The sequence below is a fragment of the Eurytemora carolleeae genome, unplaced genomic scaffold (genome assembly GCF_000591075.1).
Source record: "Eurytemora carolleeae unplaced genomic scaffold, Eaff_2.0 scaffold796, whole genome shotgun sequence".
Taxonomy (NCBI): Eukaryota; Metazoa; Arthropoda; class Copepoda; order Calanoida; family Temoridae; genus Eurytemora; species Eurytemora carolleeae.
This window is the reverse complement of record NW_019396713.1, coordinates 87,788-113,121: the sequence shown is the minus strand read 5'-3', so window position 1 is coordinate 113,121 and position 25,334 is coordinate 87,788. Positions and strand designations below refer to the sequence as shown.

The 25,334-nt window shown below is 30.8% G+C and overlaps 1 protein-coding gene across 3 annotated transcripts; it reads left to right on the top strand.

The window, feature by feature from the left end:
• The first annotated feature begins 706 nt into the window (after window positions 1–706).
• Window positions 707–25,053, top strand: LOC111707691 (ankyrin repeat, PH and SEC7 domain containing protein secG). 3 transcript variants are annotated; one of them, XM_023480830.1, is made up of 23 exons: window positions 707–774; window positions 3,297–3,402; window positions 4,090–4,125; window positions 4,861–4,877; window positions 5,270–5,348; window positions 5,998–6,034; window positions 7,286–7,335; window positions 7,674–7,731; window positions 8,502–8,567; window positions 9,086–9,207; window positions 11,267–11,359; window positions 14,055–14,115; window positions 15,126–15,181; window positions 15,963–16,049; window positions 16,403–16,469; window positions 17,763–17,891; window positions 18,118–18,212; window positions 19,973–20,075; window positions 20,608–20,723; window positions 22,097–22,149; window positions 23,138–23,216; window positions 24,128–24,193; window positions 24,859–25,053. In XM_023480830.1, the coding sequence occupies exons 2-23, from the start codon at window positions 3,332–3,334 to the stop codon at window positions 24,905–24,907; spliced, it is 1,590 nt and encodes a 529-aa protein (XP_023336598.1). In that variant the 5' UTR covers window positions 707–774; window positions 3,297–3,331; the 3' UTR covers window positions 24,908–25,053. The 3 variants fall into 3 exon arrangements, with proteins under 3 accessions (XP_023336598.1, XP_023336597.1, XP_023336599.1); XM_023480829.1 differs by having other exon boundaries at window positions 16,400–16,469; XM_023480831.1 differs by lacking the exons at window positions 14,055–14,115; window positions 15,126–15,181 and having other exon boundaries at window positions 16,400–16,469.
• The last annotated feature ends 281 nt before the right edge of the window (window positions 25,054–25,334 follow it).

Here is a 25,334-nt window from a genome sequence, read left to right as displayed (position 1 = left end):
TTTCAAAAGCTATAATATTATTATGTCCGCTAGAGTTTATTTAATGAAAAGGGTAAAAGACTGTAAAGATGTGTCTATAATGTCTCCGCAAGATGAACAGTGAAGACGGACATTTTTATACAACCGTATGCAGTCAAAACATAAACAAACAAAATGTAAATATAGCAGACGAACCTCTTACATGCAGACTACAGCTTTCTCAGTAGGTATCGCTATACTAAATCAAAGAATTATTTGAAAAGACGATATCGAATTTGTCACTCAATTTCCATGTTTATTGGACATCCCTGTTCATGTATACATAAGACATTAGAAACCTATCAAAGGTAAAAGACGATCTTAAAGTCGTCTCTTAGTAAGGCAATGTATAGTTCAAAACTCGATCAGCTAAAATGCAATTTCAAGTGTGACCGTTCATCCAAAGATGTCAATGCCCGATTCACAACGGTACCATTAAAAGATCAGATATTAGATATAAATGTTTAAAATTTTGAGAAACGATTATTTTCATTTCTCTGTAAAAGTGATTTCTACTCTTAGAAAACATTTAGGACTTATCAGAATTAAACACTTATAAACCTATTAAGGTTTTCTGATATTTTTTGTAAATTATTTCTTTTTTAGTTTCTTCTTCTGTTTAAAACAAACCTCTAAGTTTAACCTTTTGTATTTGTATATTTGTATATTTTATAGTTCTTATAGGAGATAAGTAGAGATAAGAAGCATACAGTATCGTCAAGATAAGAGAAGTGCACATAGGCCCAAGAACCTGAGGTAAATTAAACATAGACCAGACTTCTATAAAAATTTGCAACAATTTTTAAGACTGGGTCAACGTTTCGAAACGCACCGGCCTTTAATTTACCAACTAACTCATATATACTTTTTTTTAGCCCAAGACTTGTATAGTTATATACATGAAGTTTATACATATGCTTATAAACCTTTTGATCCCTGTGAATATTAACCAAAGAATGATTGTCCATGTTAATTTAAACTTTAATTATTGTGAACGAAAAAAAAGACTATTTTAACAAATCTAAAATGCTAAATTATCTGAAAACATTTTTAAGACTTAAATTTTGAGTTTGTTGTTTCTGGATAAAACTTTGATGTAAAAAATAAAAAATAAAAAACAGAAACCATATTATTTTCTGCTGAAAATCATTTTTTCCACTTATTTTAAAGGGACAGACCAGACCGACTATGTAAGGTAGTTAAACTGAGTATGCAGTGTTGTGGACAAATTCTGTAGGATTCATTTGAAACATATAAAACGTTTCCACGATGTATAATTAATGCGAGTTTGAGTTCATAGTCGACGTTTGAAATCATGAATTTGGGTGGGTACGTCTTCAGAATCGTTAGGAATATATTGCTCAAAAGAAATTTGTCAATAAATCAATGCTAGAATCAATTATTTCGTTTTCATCGTTATGCTGAATTTCTTATTTTCTATGAATTTATTCGCAGATTTCTACGAATTCTTCAAATGTCGTCTTTATAATAATAATTCCGGAAAATCTGCAGAAAATGAGAAAATAGAAACTAATAATTGAACAAGATTACGCACTTTCGATGATAAGATTAATTTTTATTCTCTCGACATGTTCCTAAACAACTATTTAGTTTACTGTTGAATTTTGTTCACATTTTTTGTCGTCGTTGTTTTATAATTCAGAAAACAAATTCTGTGAGCGTATGCAGTATGCACCCAAAGAACGATTTTGAACGCCGACTTTGCGCTCAAACTAAGGATTACATATCTTTAAAAAGTTTTATATGTCTCAAATGAATCCTAAAGAATTTGTCCACATCACTGCATACTTAGTTTAACTACCTTACATAGCCGGTCTGTCCCTTTAAAGATTGTGGAGTATGAGCTCTATAACAATGTCATCTTCGATCTTTAAAATTTTCAAAATTTCAAAAAAAAGTTTTTAGAATTATGTACATTTTTTCCTATAAAAACTTTTAACTAGACAAAATTAACAACAATTGTATTTTACCGGTTGAAAAAAAGAAAGCTGTTTCTACAGGTGTTTTTTAATTCTTTATTTGATAGAGTTCACCAGTTTCTAATCAAGGTTCTTTACAATTATACTTTAACTCCACAACTTTACAGCTCAACCCTGACCCTGAAAAAGGGTGAAAAGAAAAAATGAACATCGACATTTTGAGTTGTTTTTAAACATTCAAGAATTCAGATTTCTCAGAGACTTATCAAAAATTGGAATGTTTGAAATATTTCAAACGAATTGAGTCTTTGCCACAAACACAAATTGACTAATCTCTAAATATTTGCAATAGTGTAAACCTTTTACATTTTAGTGTTTATTCTGACAGAATTCATAGATTAAACAATTAAGGTTTACGACATTGGGTTGCACAGAGGCAAGGATTACAAAATCAGAGTTTGTGGCAAAAACTGAATTCCATCGGAATCTTTTTTAAGTTTGCTCTAATCAAGGATTTAATGCAAGGAAAGTTATTTCAGAAGTGTACGCATGTTTTGTACTGCAGTGTACTGTCACTGGGCGGTAATGTAAACACAAGACGGATGTCGAAGCCTGAAATGGGATCCATCTTTCACATAAATAATCAATGAAATATTCTGGTCATAGGAAACTATTATGTGAATTATCAAAATTATCAAAATGCAATGTTTTTAACCTCCTCGGATACTAGAGGAACACTGAGGCATCTATTCTTGTTTACAAATTCTGCCCAGAACTGGTTTCAATGTGTACGCAGAGTATACACGACCGCAATTATCTATCCTTGCATTACATTCTTGGCTCTAATGACATTGTGCAAAATTTCTTTCACATGAGCTACAAGGAAAAGAAAATTTTTCATTTAAAAGTTTTCAACGTTTATATCAATACAATGAATTTTAAAAATGATGTAAGGGATCAAAGCATTATTATTAAAAATCCGTCTTCATTGTATTGATATAATCGCCGACTACTGTGCAGTAAAAAAAACATACATTTTTATTACATCTGAGATTTTGTAGTTTTTTTTGTAATACTATAAATAAAAATTTAAATTAAAAAATAAACTAAAAACGTTGTTCTTCTCTTATAAACTCTAAGGTTTAACTTGGTTAGAAAGTGAGTTAAACCCCTGAGAAAGCATGGGCAGCCGTAGTACATTTGAATTTCCGAGCCGGGTCAACCATTCCGGTCCCAGTTTTTACTGTACCTAGCTCTACTGACAGGACTAGCCGGTGCAACAAGGTTGACGCGGTCAGACTTTATGCTTCATATAGGTTGAATTTACTTTTATTAAAGGGGTAGAGGTTTGTGGTGCGTATATAAGTTGTAAAATGAGCCTACGTGAAGTGGTTCGAAGATCAAGACGGACTTTATTTCAAGGAAAGGAACAAGCTACAGCCAGGTCACACTTCTTAAAGGGAATGTTAACAAATTTTGAAATGGACGATAGTATTGGCTGTATTTGTTTTTAATATTGTTTATAATAATCCTTGAAGCTTGACTTGCCAAAAGGAATTTACTCTTTGTCAAAAACTCTGCTTTTCTAATTCCTATATCTTTGTAACTTAATGTGGTAGACCTTATATACTTCAAACTATAAATTCTGGTAGATCTTTTAAGTTAAATATCAAAGATTTGGGTTTGTGGCAAAGACTCAGTCCCTTTATTGCGAAAATCTTTAAAAATTCTTTACTTGCCAATAAAATGTTTATGTTTTTTTTTCACGATTTCCCAAACAATAGCATTCTATGGTTCTAATTAAATATTATGTTTAAAATGTTTTAAAGGGACCCTCCTCGATGAAAAGCCTAATGTCCAAAAGTGTCCTTAAAAATCTTTATCTCGGCAAAAATGAATGAGTAATTATTGATTTTCTGTCTGATCAAAAGCTGATCATTTTGCGGTTCTTGTAAAAAAGACTTGCGTATTTATGAATCAGATATAATGATGAGGATTAATTGTATTCATTTCTTTTCTAAAAAGAAGAAAATCAGTGACATCTTTCTCATCATTAATCCGATAAAGGGCATGTACCTCTTTATATTCAGGGTCACTTCAAATCCCTTTAAAAAGCCAATAAATTGTTTAGGTTGTCGTCAGCATTTTCGATGGGCAGTATTCACGGGTAAAATGAAAAACTATTAAAAAAAAATATTATGAATATCTTTGAATTTTTTTCAAACTGTAATTAAATATATTTACGCTGTTATTCCAAACCGGACTTCATCATGTAAGAATCTCTATGAGGAAGTTCAGCGTATGTTCACATACATGGTACACGATGTACTGCATAAAGTATGCTGCTTGACATTCTTATAAAAAAGTACGTTCTTATGATGTACTGTCAAATGACCCTATACTATCTTAGAACAGAAATGTCAGTACAGTATATAAGGAGATTGGGAACTTCCTGAAAAATAAATCAGAATTAAACTGCATTTTAAAATCAGAGACATGTATGAGGAAGTCCGGTTTGGGTTGATGGAAATACGGTGTATGATGAAAACATTGTTGATTTATATTTATCATTCATTATAACATTATAATCGTACTCTAATGTTAAATAAACTGTATAATATAGCAAATATACATATATCAAGTTTAATTGGTTCCCGGATTTTCTTCAACAGAGGATTTTTTAAGAAAAAATTACAATGAAAATGAAATTAACTTTTTTTGAATTTCTGTTTTATCTTTATTATTTCATAAAATAATCGATCACTATTATTTTGCACACTGTTTTATAAAGTTTTTAGATTTAAACTTCTGTCTAAAGCTTTTATAAAACTGGAAGCAAAACAATAGCGTAAGTTAAAAAAAGTTTTAGTGACACGGAAAATTAAAAATAATGTTTGTTTAGGATACAACAAAACTCAGGCATCCTACTCTTCTCTCCAGTTTTCCTGAGACAATGTTTAATTTATTTTTACCTAGAGATCATTAGACTGGCAAAGTCGAACATTATCATATTCTGGTCTGGACGGAATATAAGATTTTTTTTTCAAATGCAGTAAGCAGCATGAATATATCAAATATTTCGATCTATCTGGATTATGGGTGTTTACAGGGTCAGGTGTATTTGGGCTGAAAAAGTTGCAGGTACAAATTTTTAAATGAGTTCAATGGGAGCAAAAAGAAAGGTTAGACCCTGCAGTGTACACTGTACAACCCTGATCTGAACTTCTGTACAAATATTTAAAATTATAAAGTTATCAAAATTTTGAAAACAGTCTTCCCTTGAAAACTGAACAAGGATTGGTGTACTGCAGGTAGACCTGTACAACGGAATGATAAAGGATGGACTGTACTGCACCTTGCTGCTATGTACAGCAAACCTCAAACTGTCAGGTATTGAAAAGTCAGATTAAAAATAGATTTATATATAAAATGCCTTTCCAAAAACATGAGAGGGGCGCAAGCATTTTTTAAATCGCAGATTAAAGGGGTGATCTAATTTTCAATTTCATCAAAAAATGTTGATGAGAGTCTTCTTTTAGATTGTTTGGTTTAGGCACAGTGGTTTACTTTCAAGAAGTATCTTTAAAAATATTCAGAGGCCGAATTTAAAGAATTTGAGCCGCGGCTTAAATTTTAGACGCGGCTCAAATATGGCTGGTTTCACTTAAAATTGTATTCAATATTTTAAGATTTAAGTCGGCGCTCAATTGAAACCGTTTTTTGGCGGATTTAAGAGGCAGCTCGAATCACTAGTTAAAATAATCCTCACAAAAATGTTAAGAGCTTAATAAATTTTAAAAATAAATTCTCAGATGAAAATTAAACCTAAGACTCTGTATAGTTTCCCTGTTTAAAAGTGGAAGCAAGGATTTTTTTCTTGTGAAAATGGATAATTTTTTCATTTTCTGTTTTGGATTTTCAACATTTTAAATACATTGTAATAGCTAACGATCAGTCATAATTGACAAAGTTTTCAGTTGAGCACTCGTGTGTACTTTTGAAATTTTATAAAAGATTTTTGTTAATAATTATATTTTAGATTATTGTTACAGCAGGGTTGTAAATCAAGCGACAAGGAAAATTCTTGAAAATATAAAAATGTTGAAAAAATATTTTTCGTTAAAAAGTGTGGCTTAAATAGCAGGGTTTGTTTAGATTTAGATATAAAGTTTTTCAAAACTTTATCGGTTTCGTTTGATCTATAATTATATGCGGGGATGGGTCCAAAGAGAATAAAATATATATTAGAGTGGAATTTACTAGAAAAAAAGTGTAAAACGGCCATTTTGTTGTACTGTTTCCATACTGCAGGTGTACTTCACATATTTGTGCTATTTAACCTTTTGGACCCTGGAACATCATTTTATAGAAAAACTAAAATTAATATTAAAAGAAATCTAAATTATGAAATGATCATTTCACATAGACTCTATGCCTTTCACTTTACAAACGACGATGTTTAGGGAACATTCTGTATCAGTGTACTCTACTGCATATAATTTGTGAACATTTACATGATTTGTACACTTTGAACTCCCTTTCAGACTGAAAGGGACTGAAAAAATTCATACCGAGGGATTGTCTAAATTCCACTTTAATATATATTCTATTCTCTATGGATGGGTCTCGTCTTTTACATTTAAAGATTTTTGGCGTTAAAGGTGCTCTTAAAATCTGAATCCGATTTTCTATTCTCCTACACAAGATAATTATCAAAACTAGTTTTTGAAAAGATTTCTCAAAACTATTTTACCAATCGTCTTGAAAATCGTATTAGTTTATATCTTAGCCAATGTAAAATTTATGTGTAATCTTTAAAAGCAAACTTACTTGGCATACATCTTGAAATAGGAAAAAAATCCAATATTCTGGTGAAGCATCTTGAAATAGGTAAAACATCCAATATTCTGTTAAAGCATCTTGAAATAGGTAAAACATCCAATATTCTTGTGAAGCATCTTGAAATAGGTAAAAAATTCAATATTATTGCAAAGCATCTTGAAATAGGTAAAACATCCAATATTCTGGTGAAGCATCTTGAAATGGGTAAAACATCCAATATTCTTGAAAGGCATCTTGAAATAGCTAAAACATCTAATATTCTTGTGAACCATCTTGAAATAGGTAAAACATCCAATATTCTTGTAAAGCATCTTGAAATAGGTAAAACATCCAATATTTTTGTAAAGCATTTTGAAATAGGCAAGACATTTAATATTCTCGTAAAGCTTCTTTAAATAAAATAATGCTGAATGTTTAAGAACGGCCAACAGTAATTATATGATAATATTTTTTTGTTTTAAAAATCAATTATTTTGTCTCTGAAGGATATTGACGGCAATACACCCCTCCATCTAGCGGCAGAATTTGGAAACAGGTGTGGAGGAAAATACAGGGTGTCCCACGAAACATAACAGTTGGTGAATAGTTTAAAATGTCTTCTTCCATAATTTGATAAGTTGTTTGATACTATAAAGAGACTAATAACATTTTTTATATGACAGTTGTATTACAGGAAAATTGATTTCACAGTAAATTATACTTGAGTCAAACATTTTTTTAAAGAAATAAACTGCAAAAAGTCTTTAATATCTAATACGGTATGTGGAAGAAGACATTCAAAACTATTCACCAACTGTCACGTTTCGTGGGACACCCTGTATCTGAAAAAGTTAGATTTGATGAAATAAAGATTAAAAGACATACTTATTTTAGAGAAGCTGTTAGAATTCTACTTCATAACGGGGGAAAGGTTAATGAGCGAAATAACGAGGTAAAAGCAGATGTTTCTTTTTCAAATTGAATAAAAAGTTAATAAGTACAATTTTAACAGATATACTGCACATACAGTGAGAACCAGAAAACTGTGGAATAGGAAAACGACAATAAAGCATCCTGTGTAGTGTATTTGAAGCAAATAGGTTTACTATAGTTGTAACTTGTCAGATCATCTATAAAGAGAAATGGTTCTGTTTATACTGCACAATTGCTACGTCATAGCTCATGTTCAATTTACTGTTAAAGTTATGAATTGAGTCTAAAAGTCGTTTTCCTCTTCCAGAGTTTTCTGGTTCTCACTGTAAGTTTCTAAGGTCTAATAATATCTTTATATTTTTATTTTTCCGCCTCTAATTAAAAAGTGGAACTGAACACTCAAACTAGAATTTATAATCTCTAAATCTGTGCAACCTAATGGTGATGTTGGTATATCTCACTCTTGCATAACGAGTCCATTATTGCCTGATCCAATCAGGGTTTAGTCATGTGTTTGTTGTCTATTCTGAACCAATAGAAATAGTGTGGCGGGAACAGCTATCTTTCTATCTATCTCATTATCCTCTTAGAGTTATGAATCCTTCAATCGGCGCTATCAGTAAATGGAAATATTTACTTCTATTGAAACTATACTGATCTTTGATATTTCAATCTATGGATTCTTTTAGATCAAATGATCAAAGTTAGGAAAAAAAGGTTTATGCCAGAGGGTTGAAAAGAAAATTAGGGTTTGTGGCGAGTGTTCGGTCCATTTTATTTTAATTTCAGGGATTTACACCTCTACATCTAGCCTCCAAAGCAGGAAAGGAGGATGTTGTTCATCTGATTTTACAGGTATAATTCTAGTAGGTATCCAGGGAGCTCCGTGCCCCTCGCTCTCTTATAAACTATTAAAACTTTTGGAAATTGACAGCGGTACCTTTCTTAACTAAATTTAGAATAAATCTACGTGCTAGATGCTACACAGAACTAGGTGATAAATGCTAAAAAAAGATTAGTGACGATTTTTCCGGATAAATTCCATTTGGAATATTTGTCCCATAAACTTTTTCAGTTTGTCACATCACCTATGCTCAGTGTAGCATTTAAACTGAACGGAACCAAATTGGAAACGCAAGACTCTCTTGAAGACTTTAAAACTGCTGAGTTGAAAATATTCTCCGTATACACTTTTACTTCTAAAACCCTTCTCTGTCGGTCACAATTTAGAACTACCGCTATAAGTCAAAAAAAATAAATTCAAGAAATTTATCAATAATTATGTAATTTTCAACAATAAAATTCTTTAAACCAGATTCAGGTCAGAAAATAGAAATTCCGAGACCATCAAAATAAAAAATCTTTTTTTTTAGCAAAATGACATAAATGTTGATGAAAAATCATCGGCTGGAAACCGAACTGCTCTTCACCTAGCAGCTGCTTATGGAAGAACAGAAGTAGTAAGAGCTTTAATACAGGCCGGAGCATCCACGAGGTAAAAAAAAGGAATTGAGTCTTTGCCACAAATTCAGATTTTCGAATCCCTACATCTTTGGAGCCCAATTTCCTAGACCTTAGACATTTCAAACTATGAATTATGTGAGATTAAATAATCTAAGTTTGAAATATGAAATTTATAGACTCATCAGTTAGAATTTTTGAGTTTATGGCAAAGACTCAATTCTTTTACCCTAAACTACAGGATGAAAACGATTAAAGTGACTGTACAGTTGAATAATTAAGTGATCTTAATCCCCTACCCTTCAATAATCAAGTGATCTTAATCCCCTCCCCTTCAATAATCAAGTGATCTTAATCCCCTTCCCTTCAATAATCAAGTGATCTTAATCCCCTCCCCTTCAATAATCAAGTGATCTTAATCCCCTACCCTTCAATAATCAAGTGATCTTAATCCCCTACTTTATGTGAAATATGGATCCCATGTCAGGCTTCGACATCTGTCTTGTGTTTACATTACCGCCCAGTAGTACAAAAGATGACACCTCTGAAATAACTTTCTTTGCATTATAACCTTGGAAGATATCACCTTTTTTTAGCTAAAAATTATTCATTTCAGAAAACTTATAAAAAATAATATTTTTTCAAAGTTTATTCTTCATTCTTGATCATATAAAGCTTTGTGTACTGTTGTGAATCCGACATGGCACTGTATAAATTATATGTCACTTGAAATTACTTGTACAGTCCCTTTAATTAACTGAATAAATGAAATAAAAATGAAAAATTTTAAAACAAGGTTTTTAAAAACCAGAAATAAAAGTTTTCAGAAGTGGAGCCAGCCATATATTCGGGTAAATTATTTTCATTAAAAAAGATCAGATTTAAACGACAAGGATTATTACTTTTTTAACTTTAAGATAAGGAACAATTTAAAGGAACCATTTATTAATTGACACTGATTAGTTAAAATATTCTAAAGAATAGTTAATATTCGTGTTGTTGTTAAATTACAAGAGAAACACTCAGACTTTTTATACTCATGTTTATGTTTTTATTCATCTAATAGCCCATTCTTACAAAGTCTAAGATATTCAATTAATTTTCAAAACCTTCTTGTAATTTACTGCATTCAAACTGTCTCATGAACTTTTATACATTAAATTCTATCATCTTTGTTAATGGTAATATGTTATGATAAATGAAAGCTTCAGAGTGTGTTCTAAAAAGTCGAAACCAGAAAAAAATATTTTTTGCATTTTTCCATTTTGTTAACAATCAAAGTATTATTATCAAACAAGAATAAAGATGCAAAATTTATATGAAAGTGAACAAGGGCAAAATAAAAAAAATTCAATTCTTAGAAATCAAGTTTTTAACTCTATTTATTTATAATAAAGAAAGACTTTTAAAGTTTTGCAAGCGTTTTTTTCTGCAAATTGTGTAAATTGAGATTTTAAACAATTGTTAAACAATTTATCCGTATTTATGAAACCAACATTAACAAAATAAAAATGATGATGGTTAAATAAATTTTTTGGTTAATATCTTTTTTTCAAGTAAAAAAATGAAACTGAGTTTTTTGCAACTATTTCAATTTTTTTCATCCCTATATATTCATAACCAGATGTCGTAGACCTTCAAACTATGAATTCTGTTAAATCAAATAATCTATGTTTGAACTATTAAAGGTTTGCACTTAAAGGTTGCAAAGATATAGGTATCAGAAAATTTGAGTTTGTCATAAAAATTATGTTCCTTTGTAGTAAACACAATATTAATTCTTGTAAATTTCTCTTAGAAGTTGAAAAGTCACAAATGTTTAAAAAACATTGATAAAAACTATGTAGGTGTAAAGCTAGCCTGGGTTTATGTCCATCTCTACTTCTAAGTGTAAAGCTAGCCTGGGTTAATGCCCATCTCTACTTGTAGGTATAAAGCTAGCCTGGGTTTATGCCCATCTCTACTTGTAGGTGTAAAGCTAGCCTGGGTTTATGCCCATCTCTACTTGTAGGTGTAAAGCTAGCCTGGGTTTATGCCCATCTCTACTTGTAGGTGTAAAGCTAGCCTGGGTTTATGCCCATCTCTACTTGTAGGTGTAAAGCTAGCCTGGGTTGGACGTGTTTGCATTTCAGTGCTAGGGAAGGAAGACTTGAAACCGCTAAAGTACTTCTTAGAAGCGGAGCAAGGTGAACTAATTTTTAGATTATTAGGCTTTTTTAGGGCACTGAGCGCCCATCATTTATTCCAATTTTTAATTGTGGCTCTATCTGTGAGCATCCTCTCTTTGTACGCAATAAAAAACAATAACAAGAAAAAGTTCGCGTATTAAATAATATTTTTTCCCCCATTTTCAAAATTTTACAAAAAATCTAAAGCTTTTGGACACGAATTTTTTAAATTTTGAGCATCCTTAAACCTTCATTGGGGCCATGTGGGGTGCCACCAAAAATTTGGGCTTGATCGGTTCAGCTGTTGTGAAGTTTATTGGATACAAACAGAAAAACAAGCAAAGTATATTCATATATTTTCAAGGCTAGGATTTTGATAAAAGTGCCATCTGTAAAACTGTATGTACCAAGGGAATGTTTCCATTTTGAAAATGATGAGGGAAACTCTCCAGAAGAAATTCTATGCCAGTACTTTCCTCGAAATGTATATAATATATAGCACAAATAAACAAAACTACATCTGAGTTTATTTGTTGCCGCCTCAAACTCATTTTCAACAAGTGAAACAGCATTTGGAAAATAATTCCTCAATTATATGAAATAATGGAGAAACAAATTCTTAAAGGAATTTAGTCTTTGTCAGAAATTCTAATCCTTTTCTTTTTACAACACAATGTCGTAGACCTTACATATTTCAAACTCTGAATTCTGTTAGATCAAGAAATCTAAGTTTCAATATTCATCATCCTTGAAAATTTGAGTTTGTTACATAACCTACTCAATTTCATAGAAATGAAAACTTTAAAATAAATTGTTAAAAACATATTATTAAATATCTTAAAAGAGTATAAAAATATTAATTTTTCATTAGCTGATGGATGAAAAATAGGTTTAACTTTAAACAATAAATTTAAAATGATCATGAAGTGGGCTCAATAACATCTTGCCTTATAACATTTTGCCATATAACAACAACTTGCCTATATATAAATTTTAAATTAAATTGTAGTGTAAATGAAATTATACCAAAAAATCCACGAATCAAAACCAAAAATCCACAAATACATTAATGCAACAATGTCGGGAGTACTGCATGCATCTACAACTCAGCAGTGGAAACCATCCTTGGTTGAAAAAAAAACAACTTCTCCGACGAGGGAGGGAGTCCAGAGTTCCTCAAATAGTAATCACCGCCTTTAAAACAACATTCAGAGGAAAATGCCGCAAACATTCTTAAAGCGAAACTTGAAACTAAAAAACGTAATATATTTCTAGCACTTAGTGTGGCATATTTATTGATTTATTTTCGAAACTAAGGAGCAATAAAGAAAGCTTTAACAATACCATAGGGCCATTAAAAGAGGTCAATATGGTCTTATTTCTAAGAAATAAACGATTTAATTTTGTGCTTTTTTGGGGTGATTACTATTTGAGGTGGTGGAGATTACCAATTGAGGAGCGCGCTTGCCGCCAAACAGATTTGGGTGGCGGTGATTACTATTTGAGGAACTCTGGACTCCCTCCCTCCTCTGACACTAATTTTAAATCTACTTTTATATGTATTCATCAATATAGCTGAACAATGTTTCATAATTTCATATAATTACATATATACTTTCTACTAAACTACAAATAAACTACTACTTTCTGTTATATTGTCGTGATGCTGTTATATGTCGAAATGTTATATGGCAAGTTGTTATATGGCGAAATGTTACTTCCAAGGCGAATTGTTATATGGCGAAATGTTATACGTCGAAATGTTATCTCGCAAGATGTTGCTGAAAAACCGTTAATTTTGTAATCGTTAACGAACGGAAAAAGCCGTTCTTAAAAGGAATTATTGTTTATAAAAAGACGAACAGATGTGTTTCAAAACAATGGCAAAATACAATGTGAATTTAATTTATTTTGATTCTTTTACATGTTTGATGTTTTGGAATGTTGTCTTTAAATTTGTCCTGCTATTTTTACATGAAATAATCGTTAACGGCTGGCATCGTTAACAATTTCTAAAATATCTTCCATTAATGCCGTTAGTAAAATTAAGATTGTTAAAGGGAATGTTCATAGTATGTTTTTTTTCGTTTTGAATACAATGTATTTAACACGCCAAAATAGTTGGTCGTTAGATGTCTCTGCTCTCGATGCTTTGAATGATTACATGTGGCAGAGGCACCTAGCGGGAAACAAGTCGTTTTAAGTGCATTGTATAGAAAACAAATAACAAATATGAGATATTAACTATATACGAATGCGTCGAAAAATAATTGATTATCTGAATGATTTGTTTGAAATTAAATTGATTATTTTACGATACAAGTCGTATATTGCAACTTTCTGAATTTGTATGGACGCTATATTTTCTTCAGTAGAAGTCGTTTTTAACAATTTTCTCCTTGTAGACGCAACAGATAGAAGAAAGATTAGTAGCGATCAAAAGCGATAATTTTTCTACGTAAGCCTATACCCCCTTTCATTTTTCACGAACGTTCAATTAATATTCTTAACTAAAGAACAAATGGCTAATGAAAAGCTGTTTTTTGAACGATTTTAGCAAACCGTTAACAAAAAACTTAAAAAAAACGTGTTTATACAACTCCAGAATGAGAATAATTAGGTATTGTCGGTTTAAAAACATTCTGTTGTGAATCATTGCTGACTCTGTCTAGATTAAGAGTCACTGTGCAATAACGTAAACAATCCCTTTAAGGTTAGATATGGTGACAACAGGTCAGTGGACTCCATTGATGTTTGCTGCAGCTCATAATCAGGTGGAAAACCTCTCTCGTGATTTTATTTAAAACGATTTTGAAGGACTGTCCTTGCTTTTAAGTGACGAAGTGACCGTCCATTTAATGAGGGATATTCCCTATTTACAACTGTTTTCTTTAAACTATAAACCTTATCAATAATTTGAAAGATATCGTTATTTTTCTAGATTGTAAATTGTGCTTTGTTCATATACTTTTATCCCAACGCTTTAATCCCTTTTGTAGAGAAAACCACAATTGAAAATAATGAAGCTTTAAAAAGATAAAGATGGATTTCTCATTAATTCTTGAATTTTATTGAACAATGCTTTTAAGGGTTACGTTGTAAATGAGACATGCCACTCCTCTCACTTGAAATTACGTCTACAGTCACTTTATAATACATTTCTTGTATCCTTAAGATAAAACTGTTCTTAAAATAGTCAAACTTTCTAAGAAATGAATTTTATTTTATTAGATTTCTTATTTAATGCGACAAAACTTACTTTTTCAAGGGATACATCTATTTATGAGTAAAAAACAAACAATCTGTTTATATGATAAATCTTGTGTTTCATCAAATATACAACTTTTTTACCAATCTGTCTACTTTTTCATTTTGTTAGATAAATTGAATTAGATAAATCAAACTTTGTATTAGATAAATTAGAATTAGATAAATCAAACTTTGTATTAGATAAATTAGAATTAGATAAATCAAACTTTGTATTAGATAAATCAAACTTTGTATTAGATAAATTAAAAAAAATTTACTGACATATCTAAAGTTTTATTAAAGTTTCATTAGATATCAAAATATCTTTTTAAAAATTAAACAGATTTCTAAATTATCACAAAAAAAAACTTACTTTAAAAAAAAAATTGCAAAAAACCGACCTTTTAGTTAAATAAAACTAAAAAAGTGTTTTTAAATTTTTATCTTTTTTACCTTTTCATTTGTTCAATACAATTTTTTCGCGGAGCTATAAATCAATTCTATGGAATTGTTGAAAAAGCAAATATTTTTTTAGATTCAAGTTGCTAAGCTCTTTATTCAGCATGGAGCAGATGTTGCAAAAGTAAATCGGTAATTTTTTAAAATTCATTTTAAAATATTACATCGCTTATAACAATCCACTTTCTAGATTTCAAAAACTGTGATTGCATTTACATACTGTTCATGTAAACCATAGATAATAACAATACAGATGAAACACTAGATGTCTCCGGGTTATTATGAACGAAAAACATCTAAATCTTGAAAAGACGACATCTGACATCTAGTGTTCTATCTGTATTGTTGTTAATCTATGATGTAAACATATATGAAGTCAATCTCGGGATCAAATATTGATCTCTTTCTTATACAGACACCCTTATTTATAAATTTATAAAGTTGTAATCTCTGTTTGTCTTTCTGTTTGTTTGTCCGATCAAAACTCGGGAACACCTGGACCAATTTGCCTCAAATTTTGATTGAGAATTTCGGGAGAGCTTGGTTTTGAGATTCTTAGTTGATCAGGTCGTCTTTTATTGGAAAAAATTTGCTAAAATCCTAATTAACGACATGGGGCGTATAAACAGCTGGACTAACTATGACTCCCCTGGTCCAAGCTGGGATCCCAAGCTATAAGAACGGAATAATTTAATTCCTTCTCGATATCCCTTGGTGGTTATACCCGGCATGGATCACTTTAATTAGGAAATCAAGCATTTATCTTTAAAAGTGACCACTTCGGATATTGAGATCAAGTGTTCAAATTAATATATGGCTGGAATTATATATGTCGAATTTATGTTTTGGTGAAAAATAGTGTGTACTGTGTACGTATCGAATTAAATAATAACAGTGATAATAATGATAATAGGGATGGATTATCTGCAGAATCTATAGCTGCTGGTAAAGGTTACAGTAGAATGGTTTCTGTTCTACGCGGGGAAGATAATCATAGTAGGTGAGCAAAGACAATATTTTATTATTCTTTGTATAAATCAAGTTTTTGAAATTGCACTATATATATAAATTGCGAAATCACAAATTGAACTTTTGTATATTCAACAAAAAATCGTTTATTTTGCAGTCTTCCACATTCGCTTCAAAATAAGCAACTTTTTGTTGAATATAAGCGATTGATTTTTTTTGTCGCTTATTTCTTTCAGTCAACTTTTATTCATTTTTTAGTTCATTCTTTCTCCAAATGTAATTTGGGAACATCTAAATTTCTAGCAAGTGGAATGTGCTCTACTGAAACATAGAATTGCAAACATTAAATTTCAAAAATTCTAATTTTTACTTTTTTATCAGCAGTGATCCTTCGGCAGATGATTCTCTTGCAATTCATCCTTTGAGTTCAAGTCGTTTAGATATTTGTCAGGTCAGAGACATCACGATATATAGTTTTTACAGTGATCAAAGGCATATACAGGGGGGGGGGTGCTACATGGGCTTACCCCTTCCCCCTGGATCATTTCCAGGGATTATCAGGTCTAAACCTGTCCTGAGCCCACCTCAGTTATAAAAAAAAATTGAGCCATCCCCGGTCAAATCCCTGTATACGCCCCTGACAGGAAGTATCGAAAAGAAAACGGTGGAATGAATGTCTGCTTTGCCTCTTATTTTAACTGATACATTTCTAAAATGTTCAGAGCTGACAACTTTAGAATGAGATATCCTTAATCCCGATTACTTAATCTGAGTATCCAAGGGACACACTTATGACTTTCTTCTTAAACCGTTCTTTCTTGGATAAAGTAGAGAAAAATCAAAAACCGTTTTTTTGAAAATTAGAGAATATCATCCGTTTTTATATATAATCTTAAATGGCGCGCAAAATTTCAAATTTTTCGGCTTCACATACGCGACTCTGATTGGTTGAATTTTATACGCTTTTCAGGATACATGTACAAGATTAGATAAGTCTCAATACTATGAAAAAGAGAGGATCACGCATTAATCTCGATATCCGCCATTCTAAAGTTTTCAGCTCAGGAAACTTTTATCACATTTTATAAGAAAAAGGAAACGAAAACAAGTATTCCACTGTATATTTTGTTAATGAATATTATTAAAATTTTACAATACAGTTATCAAGTAGGGTGGATCGATTTTCACCTTTTCTCCCATGAGTGCTTAGAATGTGCGCGAAAAACGCTGAATTCAGAAAAGTTGGTTTCACGGATTTGTTAATTATTAAACCAAATAAACAAAATCTTTTTTTTTGTATAAAATTTGGCAGTTAAATAAAAAGTCATTTTTTGGCCATAAATCAAACAATTTAACAAATATAAAAAAAATTGAATTGAGCGGATTGAGAATATAATTTGATATCGCTATATTTTAAACCTTTCGTTGTCCTACTTGAGATTTTTTTATCTGTTCTTTTCTTAAAATTGCTCTCAGATCGTCATTTTTTTATTTTTAGTAATTTTTTTTTCGAAGTTCTTCGAATATTTGGGGGGAAGTATATCACTAGGGCCCTAAGCTTGTTACCTTAATCGGCTCACCCTATTATATCCAATTTAAATAATCCTTCTTATTGGAAACCCTCTGCATGAAATCTGTCAAGAAATACAAATATTTGTAATTAATGTGAAAAGCCAAGAAACAGTTGTTTGAAATTCATACTTCGCTGATTTGACGCAAAAAATTAAAATCTATTATTTTTCAGGCGGAAGAGCCGACAGCTGAATTATCAAACGATGCAGAAAATATTGAAATGAATGAAGATGAAAAACAAGCTTTTCAATATTTAAATCTCCAGCTCTCTAACCTTATCCAGGACTTGACAAAACACAAGGCACAGAGATACAGACAGCTCTGAAAATTATGCATCAATTTTTAAGAACGGGTCGACTTTAGCAACTCTTCAGTCGTTGGTTTTACTTTACTAACTCACTTATACTTTTTGTAGCGCCTAGAGAAGTAAATTTTAGAACTATTTCGAGCACGTTTTTTGCATAAGTCTAAAGAAGTAATTGGCAGAATGCTAATAGATTTTCATATTTTGGATGACTGTGTTATAGGAAGACAGTAGTTTGATGCTGAGTGAGAAAGAGGAGAAGATTATTTCTATTTCAAACAAATTGATGGAATCAAAACTACTGGAGGAACGACTCAGGTATATTTAAGGTTGTTTATTAAGGTTAGTTACTCTGGATCAAGGGTGTAATGTAAGGAAAGTTAATTGCGGTCGCGTATACTCTGCGTACACATTGAAACCAGTTCTCTCTGGGCGGAATTTGTAAACAAGAATAGATGTATCAGTGTTCGTTTAGTATTCGAGGTGGTTAAAAGCATTAAATTTTGATAATTTTGATAATTCACATAATAGTTTCCTATGATCAGAATATTTCATTGATTTTTTTATGTGAAAGATGGATCCCATGTCAGGCTTTGACATCCGTCTTGTGTTTATATTACCGCCCAGAGACAGTATACACTGCAGTACAAAAGATGTGTACACTTCTGAAATAACTTTCCTTGCATTACATCCCTGCTCTGGATGCCCTGCAATGTACTAGAAATGTCGTCTTCAAAACAATGGACACTCAAAATCCTGAAACGTAACTGGTTATTCTTGGAAGATAAAGTGACAACGTTGTCAGCTGCAAAAGCGGAGAAAATCCTTCAAAAAGTCTAATAAACATAAAACTGGCGATAGTACATTTTTTGAGACCAATTTCACTTTATAAGTTATTTTTCAAAGTATTAGTGACAGAACTGAGTTTTTGCCACAAACTCAATAGCTTTAATCTTTTTTACTTTAAAATCTGATGGTGTAAACCTATGATATTTTAACCTGAAATTAACTGCTTTGACAGAATTTAAAGTTTAAAATATAATTTTTTACGTCATCGCAGGCTGCAAAGATAAAGATGTTAGAAAATTTGGTTTTGTTACAAAATGTCCGTTGCTTTGCTCTGTAAAAAATAAATACACATCAGATTCCTTAAATTTTGTCTGCAGAGTTCAAAATTTTACTGATCACACACTGTGCATTATGTAATATAGAGCTAAGTACATCCTGTATGGCTGAAGTGGAAAGCCATTTTGTTGTACTATTTCCATACTGCAGCTGTACTTCACATATTTGTGCTATATAACCTTTTGGGCCCTGGAACATCATTTTATAGAAAATCTAAAATTAATATTAAAAGAAAACCAAATTATGAAATAGGCTGGTTTCATAATTGACCAATGATCATTTCATATAGACTCTATGCCTTTTACTATACAAACGATGATTTTCCGTTATAACTATAAATCAAATAATGTTTTTTATTCACCTAATTCATTTTATAAAGTTTATTTAACAGCTAAAAAATCGAAATTGAAATGGATAGTCTAGGAAACATACTGTATTAATGTACTCTACTTCATATAATTTGTGTACATGATTTGTACACTTTGAACTTCCTTTCAGGCTGAAAGGGACTGACAAAATTCATACCGAGGGATTTTCTAAATTCCTCTCTAATATATATTCTATTGTCTTTGTATATATATTTTTTAGCATAACCAAATTCTCTCTGACGACTCTGACCATCTCTTGTTGTTTTAAGTGAGAGACCCTTTTGTAAAAGATAATACATAAGAATTAATATAAAATTAATTATAACTATATACTAACTAGATGGAGAAGGTCAAATGTATGAGCCCTTACAGTTTCGACTTTGTGACCTCTTAGCTCCTTTAGTTTTGATTTTACGAATGAAAGAATATTTATCAAAAACAGTTTTGTTCTTCGTATGATAGCTCTTCATGATGAATGGAGTTATTATTGAAAACATAGAAGAGTTAATTCGTACGTGGAATTTACTTTAGCTGAACGTGGTTCTAATGGAATGTGATGAATATTTACATGTTTCTTCTGTTTAGTCAGGATCTGGAGAAAGTAAGGAAAGATGTTCAGGACTTGACTGTGAAGGAAGCTGTCGCTAAAAATGCATTTGAAAAGTCAGCTAAAGCTGGAAAAGATCAGGTTTGCACTTAAAATTACGAAATCAACAAAAACTTGCTTATTTGGATGCTCACATGCATTTCACTAGAAGGGGATCATTCTTTTGGTTTACTATAATATGTACTGTACAGCCTCCTCTAGCTGGTTAAAAGTCGACTAGGTACTTGAAATGAACCTGAGCTACAGGGTTGACCACAAAGAATAAGACTGTAAAGACGACCTAAAACTCAGAAAATTTGAAAAGGTTTACTTAAGTCGTCTACCTTGAATTATAGTCTTCGAAAAAAATTGACAAATAAAAAATCGAGTTTACCGTTACGAGGAATAATAAGGAAACAGACAGTGTAAATTCGGAACAGTCGATATCTGAAGTCTCATAGTTTGTGAGTAACCCTGTACAAAGGCTTAACTTATGACTTTAATAAAAACTTTAGTATTCAAAAGCTTGATTGGAATTCGAAAAAAATGTTCAATCCATTCCAGTTTAATTCAATCATGGCTTATCAGGCTCCAAATTAATTTAAACATGGTAAAAAAAATGTTATTGTTGTAGGTGACCCAACTAGAACGGCATATAGTGAATGTGAAACGTGAAATTATTGGTCTCTGTGAGATAAGTAAACAACGAATAGCTTCAGAATACAGGGAGAACCAAGATGGACCTGAAAGGTGAATACCAAAGGATAAGCATTAAATATCGATTAAAGGACTGTAAGTGCAATTGTATGACTATGTTACCCTCCAAGCAACATGACAGTAGAAGACAATATAAAATGTCAATTTTCAAGCATTTACCCATCTGCGTAACAAAACAAGATTTTTTGATAAGGTGAAATAGAAAAAAATAGAAAATAAAAACAGACTGATCTTTTATAATTTAAAAATCATTAAAGCAGTGAGAAACCAAAATATTAATATTGTTTTGTTCTTACAATACAGATTTAACGAGTATGCGGGAAATTGGTTAATAAAAATGCAAGAAATTAAATGAACTTTATATACTCCTATTTAACAAATAAAATGTGGAAACTAAAATGTCAGAATTATTTAGCAATTAATTTAGTCTTGATATGATAGTTTTACTTTCAGTGATTTATTTTGTAAATTATGCAAATGAGATTTGTTTTGAATTGTGGATTATACTCAAAAACGGGAAAGTGGGTTTTGTCTCGAAAACGCGACAATATGATTCAAATTCAGGATATGTTCGAAAAGTGGAAACCTGAAATTGTCTTGAAAACGGTCAATAGTTAATTTTAATATAAAAAGATTACCTTTTATAATTTTGATTTAAGAAAATAGTTTTAAATTGGGAATTGTTGTCCTCGTCATGCTTAATAAAATGTTGGTTATAGTTTTTATTATCGACTTTTACTCTCAATATGGGCCAGGATCTTAAAAACCCAGTCTTTCAATTTGTGCCCATTTCTAACACTAAGTGTTAGAAATGGGCCAAGTGTTATGTTTTGAAACTAATGTCCCCTGTATTTCTGTGAACACTCCATTGTTTCTTATTGGGAAGAAATACGCATGAGTCACTTTTTCAGAAAAACCACAAATGAAAATAAACAATTAAAATAAACAGACAACTAAATATTTAATTCATACTTGATCAGACATAGATTTTAAGAATACCGTTATAAATCATGAAATGAAATGAAATCATCTTTGCTGCAGAGGGTCAATTGAAATCACGCTTACAGTCCCTTTAATTCAATATGTATGACTCGACACATGATGTTACCTTAAATATCTTTAATTTATTTATTTAGGATCAACATTTACCACCAAACATTTTTTTAATCGCTTTAGATATACATAAACTCTTTCAAAGAAATCAGCAGATACATGTAAATTATTGTAATATTAATTTTCTCCGGAAAACATATGTATGTGAACATTCAACATTGTAAAAACATGTGAATAATTTAATATTGGGCAAAACATTTTCAGTCTAACCCCCCCCCCCCATACAAAGCAGTTCCTAAAATCCCTTTTTTAGTATAAAAACGCGTAATCAATCATCTAATTTGTTTGTTTAGGTCTGTAAACATTTCTCGGTCCAGTCACTCTATAAATATTGAATCAGAGATAGGTATGCACTAAAATAAGTTTTATTACAATTTAATCCGTTGTAATCATTTTTTATCTTTTATTTGATTTCTGTCTGGTGATTTCAACTACGTAACAAATGCCAATTTGTTCTTAGCTAAAAAGTAAAAACTAGTCTTTCCGTTTTAGGTTCCTTTTTAAAGTTACTGTTTATTAACGATCTCAATCATATTAAAGACCTTAACGGTCGACATTTTAGAATTCGATTGTTTCATCTATTTATTAATGTAAAAATATCACCTGAGCAAGAAAAACCAGAAGAAAAAACCAAAAGCACCAAATTTATAATTATTTATTTTATATTTTCTGTAACCTAAAATTTTAAACAGAATTTTTTTTAAGACATCCGTTTGTTCTTTTTATTTTCTGTTCTTTTTCTGTGAACGGTTATTTTCGATTGTTAACGGAAACTTCGTTAATTTTCAAAAACCTGCTGTTCGTTAACGTAACGATATTCAGTTCTAGTTAAATCGCATCACTTAACTTAACCCGGCGCATAAATTAGAAGTGGTTCAACTTCGTCTATGCGGTTCAACTATGTCTCATGATTCCTTAATACTTGCCTCAAACTCTAGTTCTCCAATATCTCCCTCTGGGCCTTTATCTTTCCAAATTTTAATTTTATACCTTGACCGAATCACAGATAAAATTAACATAAACATAAAAAATAAATGTTAAAAAGATCTATAGAAATTAGAAAGAAATATTTATTTTTATAATTAATGATATGAGTTTTATCAAATTATATTATACTAGTTGAAGGGCCCGGCGTTGCCCGTGGAAAAAAATGTTTGAAAAAAATTTAGCCTATAGCCTACAAAACCCCTGAGTGTTCACAAAAAGTTTTAGCCCATTTGGTCGCGCCGTTTGGCCGGCTCCGGCTATTACAAATGTCTTGTTTTATTATGTGTAGATACCTAACCTATATTATTTCAGAAGAAAAACATTAAATAAAAGTAATTTTTTTTCAGAATGTCCAATTTGTTTTGAGCTCTCTAGACCTCCAATCTTTCAGTGTCCAGAGGGTCATATAATCTGTAGTGAGTGCAGGTATTATAGAGATACAGGGTTACCAACAGAGAATCAGACTATAGAGATACAGGGTTACCAACAGAGAATCAGACTATAGAGATACAGGGTTACCAACAGAGAATCAGACTATAAAGATACAGGGTTACCAACAGAGAATCAGACTATAATGACGACTAATAACTTTGTACGTACAAACTACAAAGACCTCACGTTTGAAGAATAATTAATGATTGTAAATGAAGGAACAGATTAAAAAGTCTAAAGTCTCATCCTTTTTGGGTAATCATGTAGATTCTGGCAGCAAACGTTGTGAGAATGAATTTTTTTTATTTCTATCAAATGATTTTGCAAAGAAAATTTGGGCTGGCGGTCTTCAAAGGTAGGCAGTGCATTGGCTATAATCAGCTTAACTGGAAAAAATTTATAAAACTTTCTTTATAGAAACTTGAGATAGAAAATAAAATAGTTTCAAATATAGGGATGGACACGTACAAGCCACTCGATATCGGTTAGTTAAATTAGTTAACAGTTGCCAAAGAAGACATTCAAAAACTCTAAAACACATTCTTATACATGCATTTTTTTACTATAGCTATCATGAATTTTCAAGCAGAAAAAAGGAAAGTTTGCGCTTTTTTTTCAAAATTAACGAGTTTGTCGTTCGTTAACCAAGTGTTCCGTTAATTTTCAAAAACTTAACTATCTTTAACAGAACGTTGCCCAGCCCTAGTTCCGATCGATTATCGTTCCCTGAAATCAGTCCCAACCGAATTAAAAATAAAGAATATTTCAGCAATAAGCTATGGATATGCAATGAACGAAAAAAACAGAAAAATTCAATTTTAAGTATCAGCTAAGATTATCTTTCACTGAATTGAAGTCTTATTTTTCTCATATCCCAATAATGCACAAAAATAATATTTTTTTAGACCCCGTGTATCCAGATGCCCAGTCTGCAGATTCGAATTCAAAGGTTTACCCAATATTAGGAATAGGTAAATATTTTTTAGGAATAGATAAATATATTTTAGGAATAGATAAATATTTTTTAGGAATAGATAAATATATTTTAGGAATAGATAAATATATTTTAGGAATAGATAAATATATTTTAGGAATAGATAAATATATTTTAGGAATAGGTAAATATATTTTAGGAATAGCTAAATATATTTTGGGAATAAATAGATATATTTTAGGAATAGATAGATATATTTTAGGAATAGATACACATATTTTGGGAATATATAAATATATTTTAGGAATAGATAAATTTATTTTAAGAGTAGATAAATATATTTTAGGATTAGGTAAATATATTTTAGGAATAGTTAAATATATTTAAGGAATAGATAAATATATTTTAGGAATAGGTAAATATATTTTAGGAATAGGTAAATATATTCTAAGGAAATAGATAGATATTTTTCTGCCCATTTTCCTAAGAACGAAAGTAAAACTTTCAAAGTGANTTGTCAGAAAGTGACGAATACGACATTTGATGAATTCTTTTGATAAGAACGAAAGTAAAACTTTCAAAGTGACGAATTCCCAAAATGTTTGTAAATACTAAATATCAAGGTTGAAAAATGAAAGTTATGAAATGTCACTTATGGGAAAAGAATTTTTTTTTACAAAATTTTAATATACATTTTTTTAGATATGTGGAAAGACTAGCTCTGTCTTATTTTGAAGAAGAAGAACAATAAAAGTTAAAAAACTGTAGAGATACCCACAAAAGATGAAACTTCAGTGACGACTGTACATCATTTATTCAATCCTATTTAATAGATACATCTTGTCTTCATATTTTCTTTTTATAATATATACATTAAAGAACATCATTCTATAGACATACCAAGTTTTTTTCATAAAATTAAAATTATGAGGCAATCTTTGATTTTTGTCTAATGACAAAATTTGGGAAATTTTTGGAACAATACAGGGTAAGAAAAAAAGAATTCTACTTTAGATCTTCAGCTAATATCAGGGGAGGGGGGGCTACCTCTCCGTGTGTATTAACCTGGGTGTACAGTGTACACTTAGTATAGTTTACTGATAAAGGATATTAAGAGATTATGGTCTAATGATACAGTACAAACATCAAATATGCCTCACGATTTCGTAGTACAAGTG

Coding starts and splice junctions, on each gene's coding strand:
- LOC111707691 (XM_023480829.1), top strand. CDS start 3,332: ATGAGCCTACGTGAAGTGGTTCGAAGATCAAGACGGACTTTATTTCAA. Junction 14,116..15,125: donor TTGCTGCAGCTCATAATCAG/GTGGAAAACCTC, acceptor ATATTTTTTTAG/ATTCAAGTTGCTAAGCTCTT. Junction 18,213..19,972: donor CTACTGGAGGAACGACTCAG/GTATATTTAAGG, acceptor TCTTCTGTTTAG/TCAGGATCTGGAGAAAGTAA.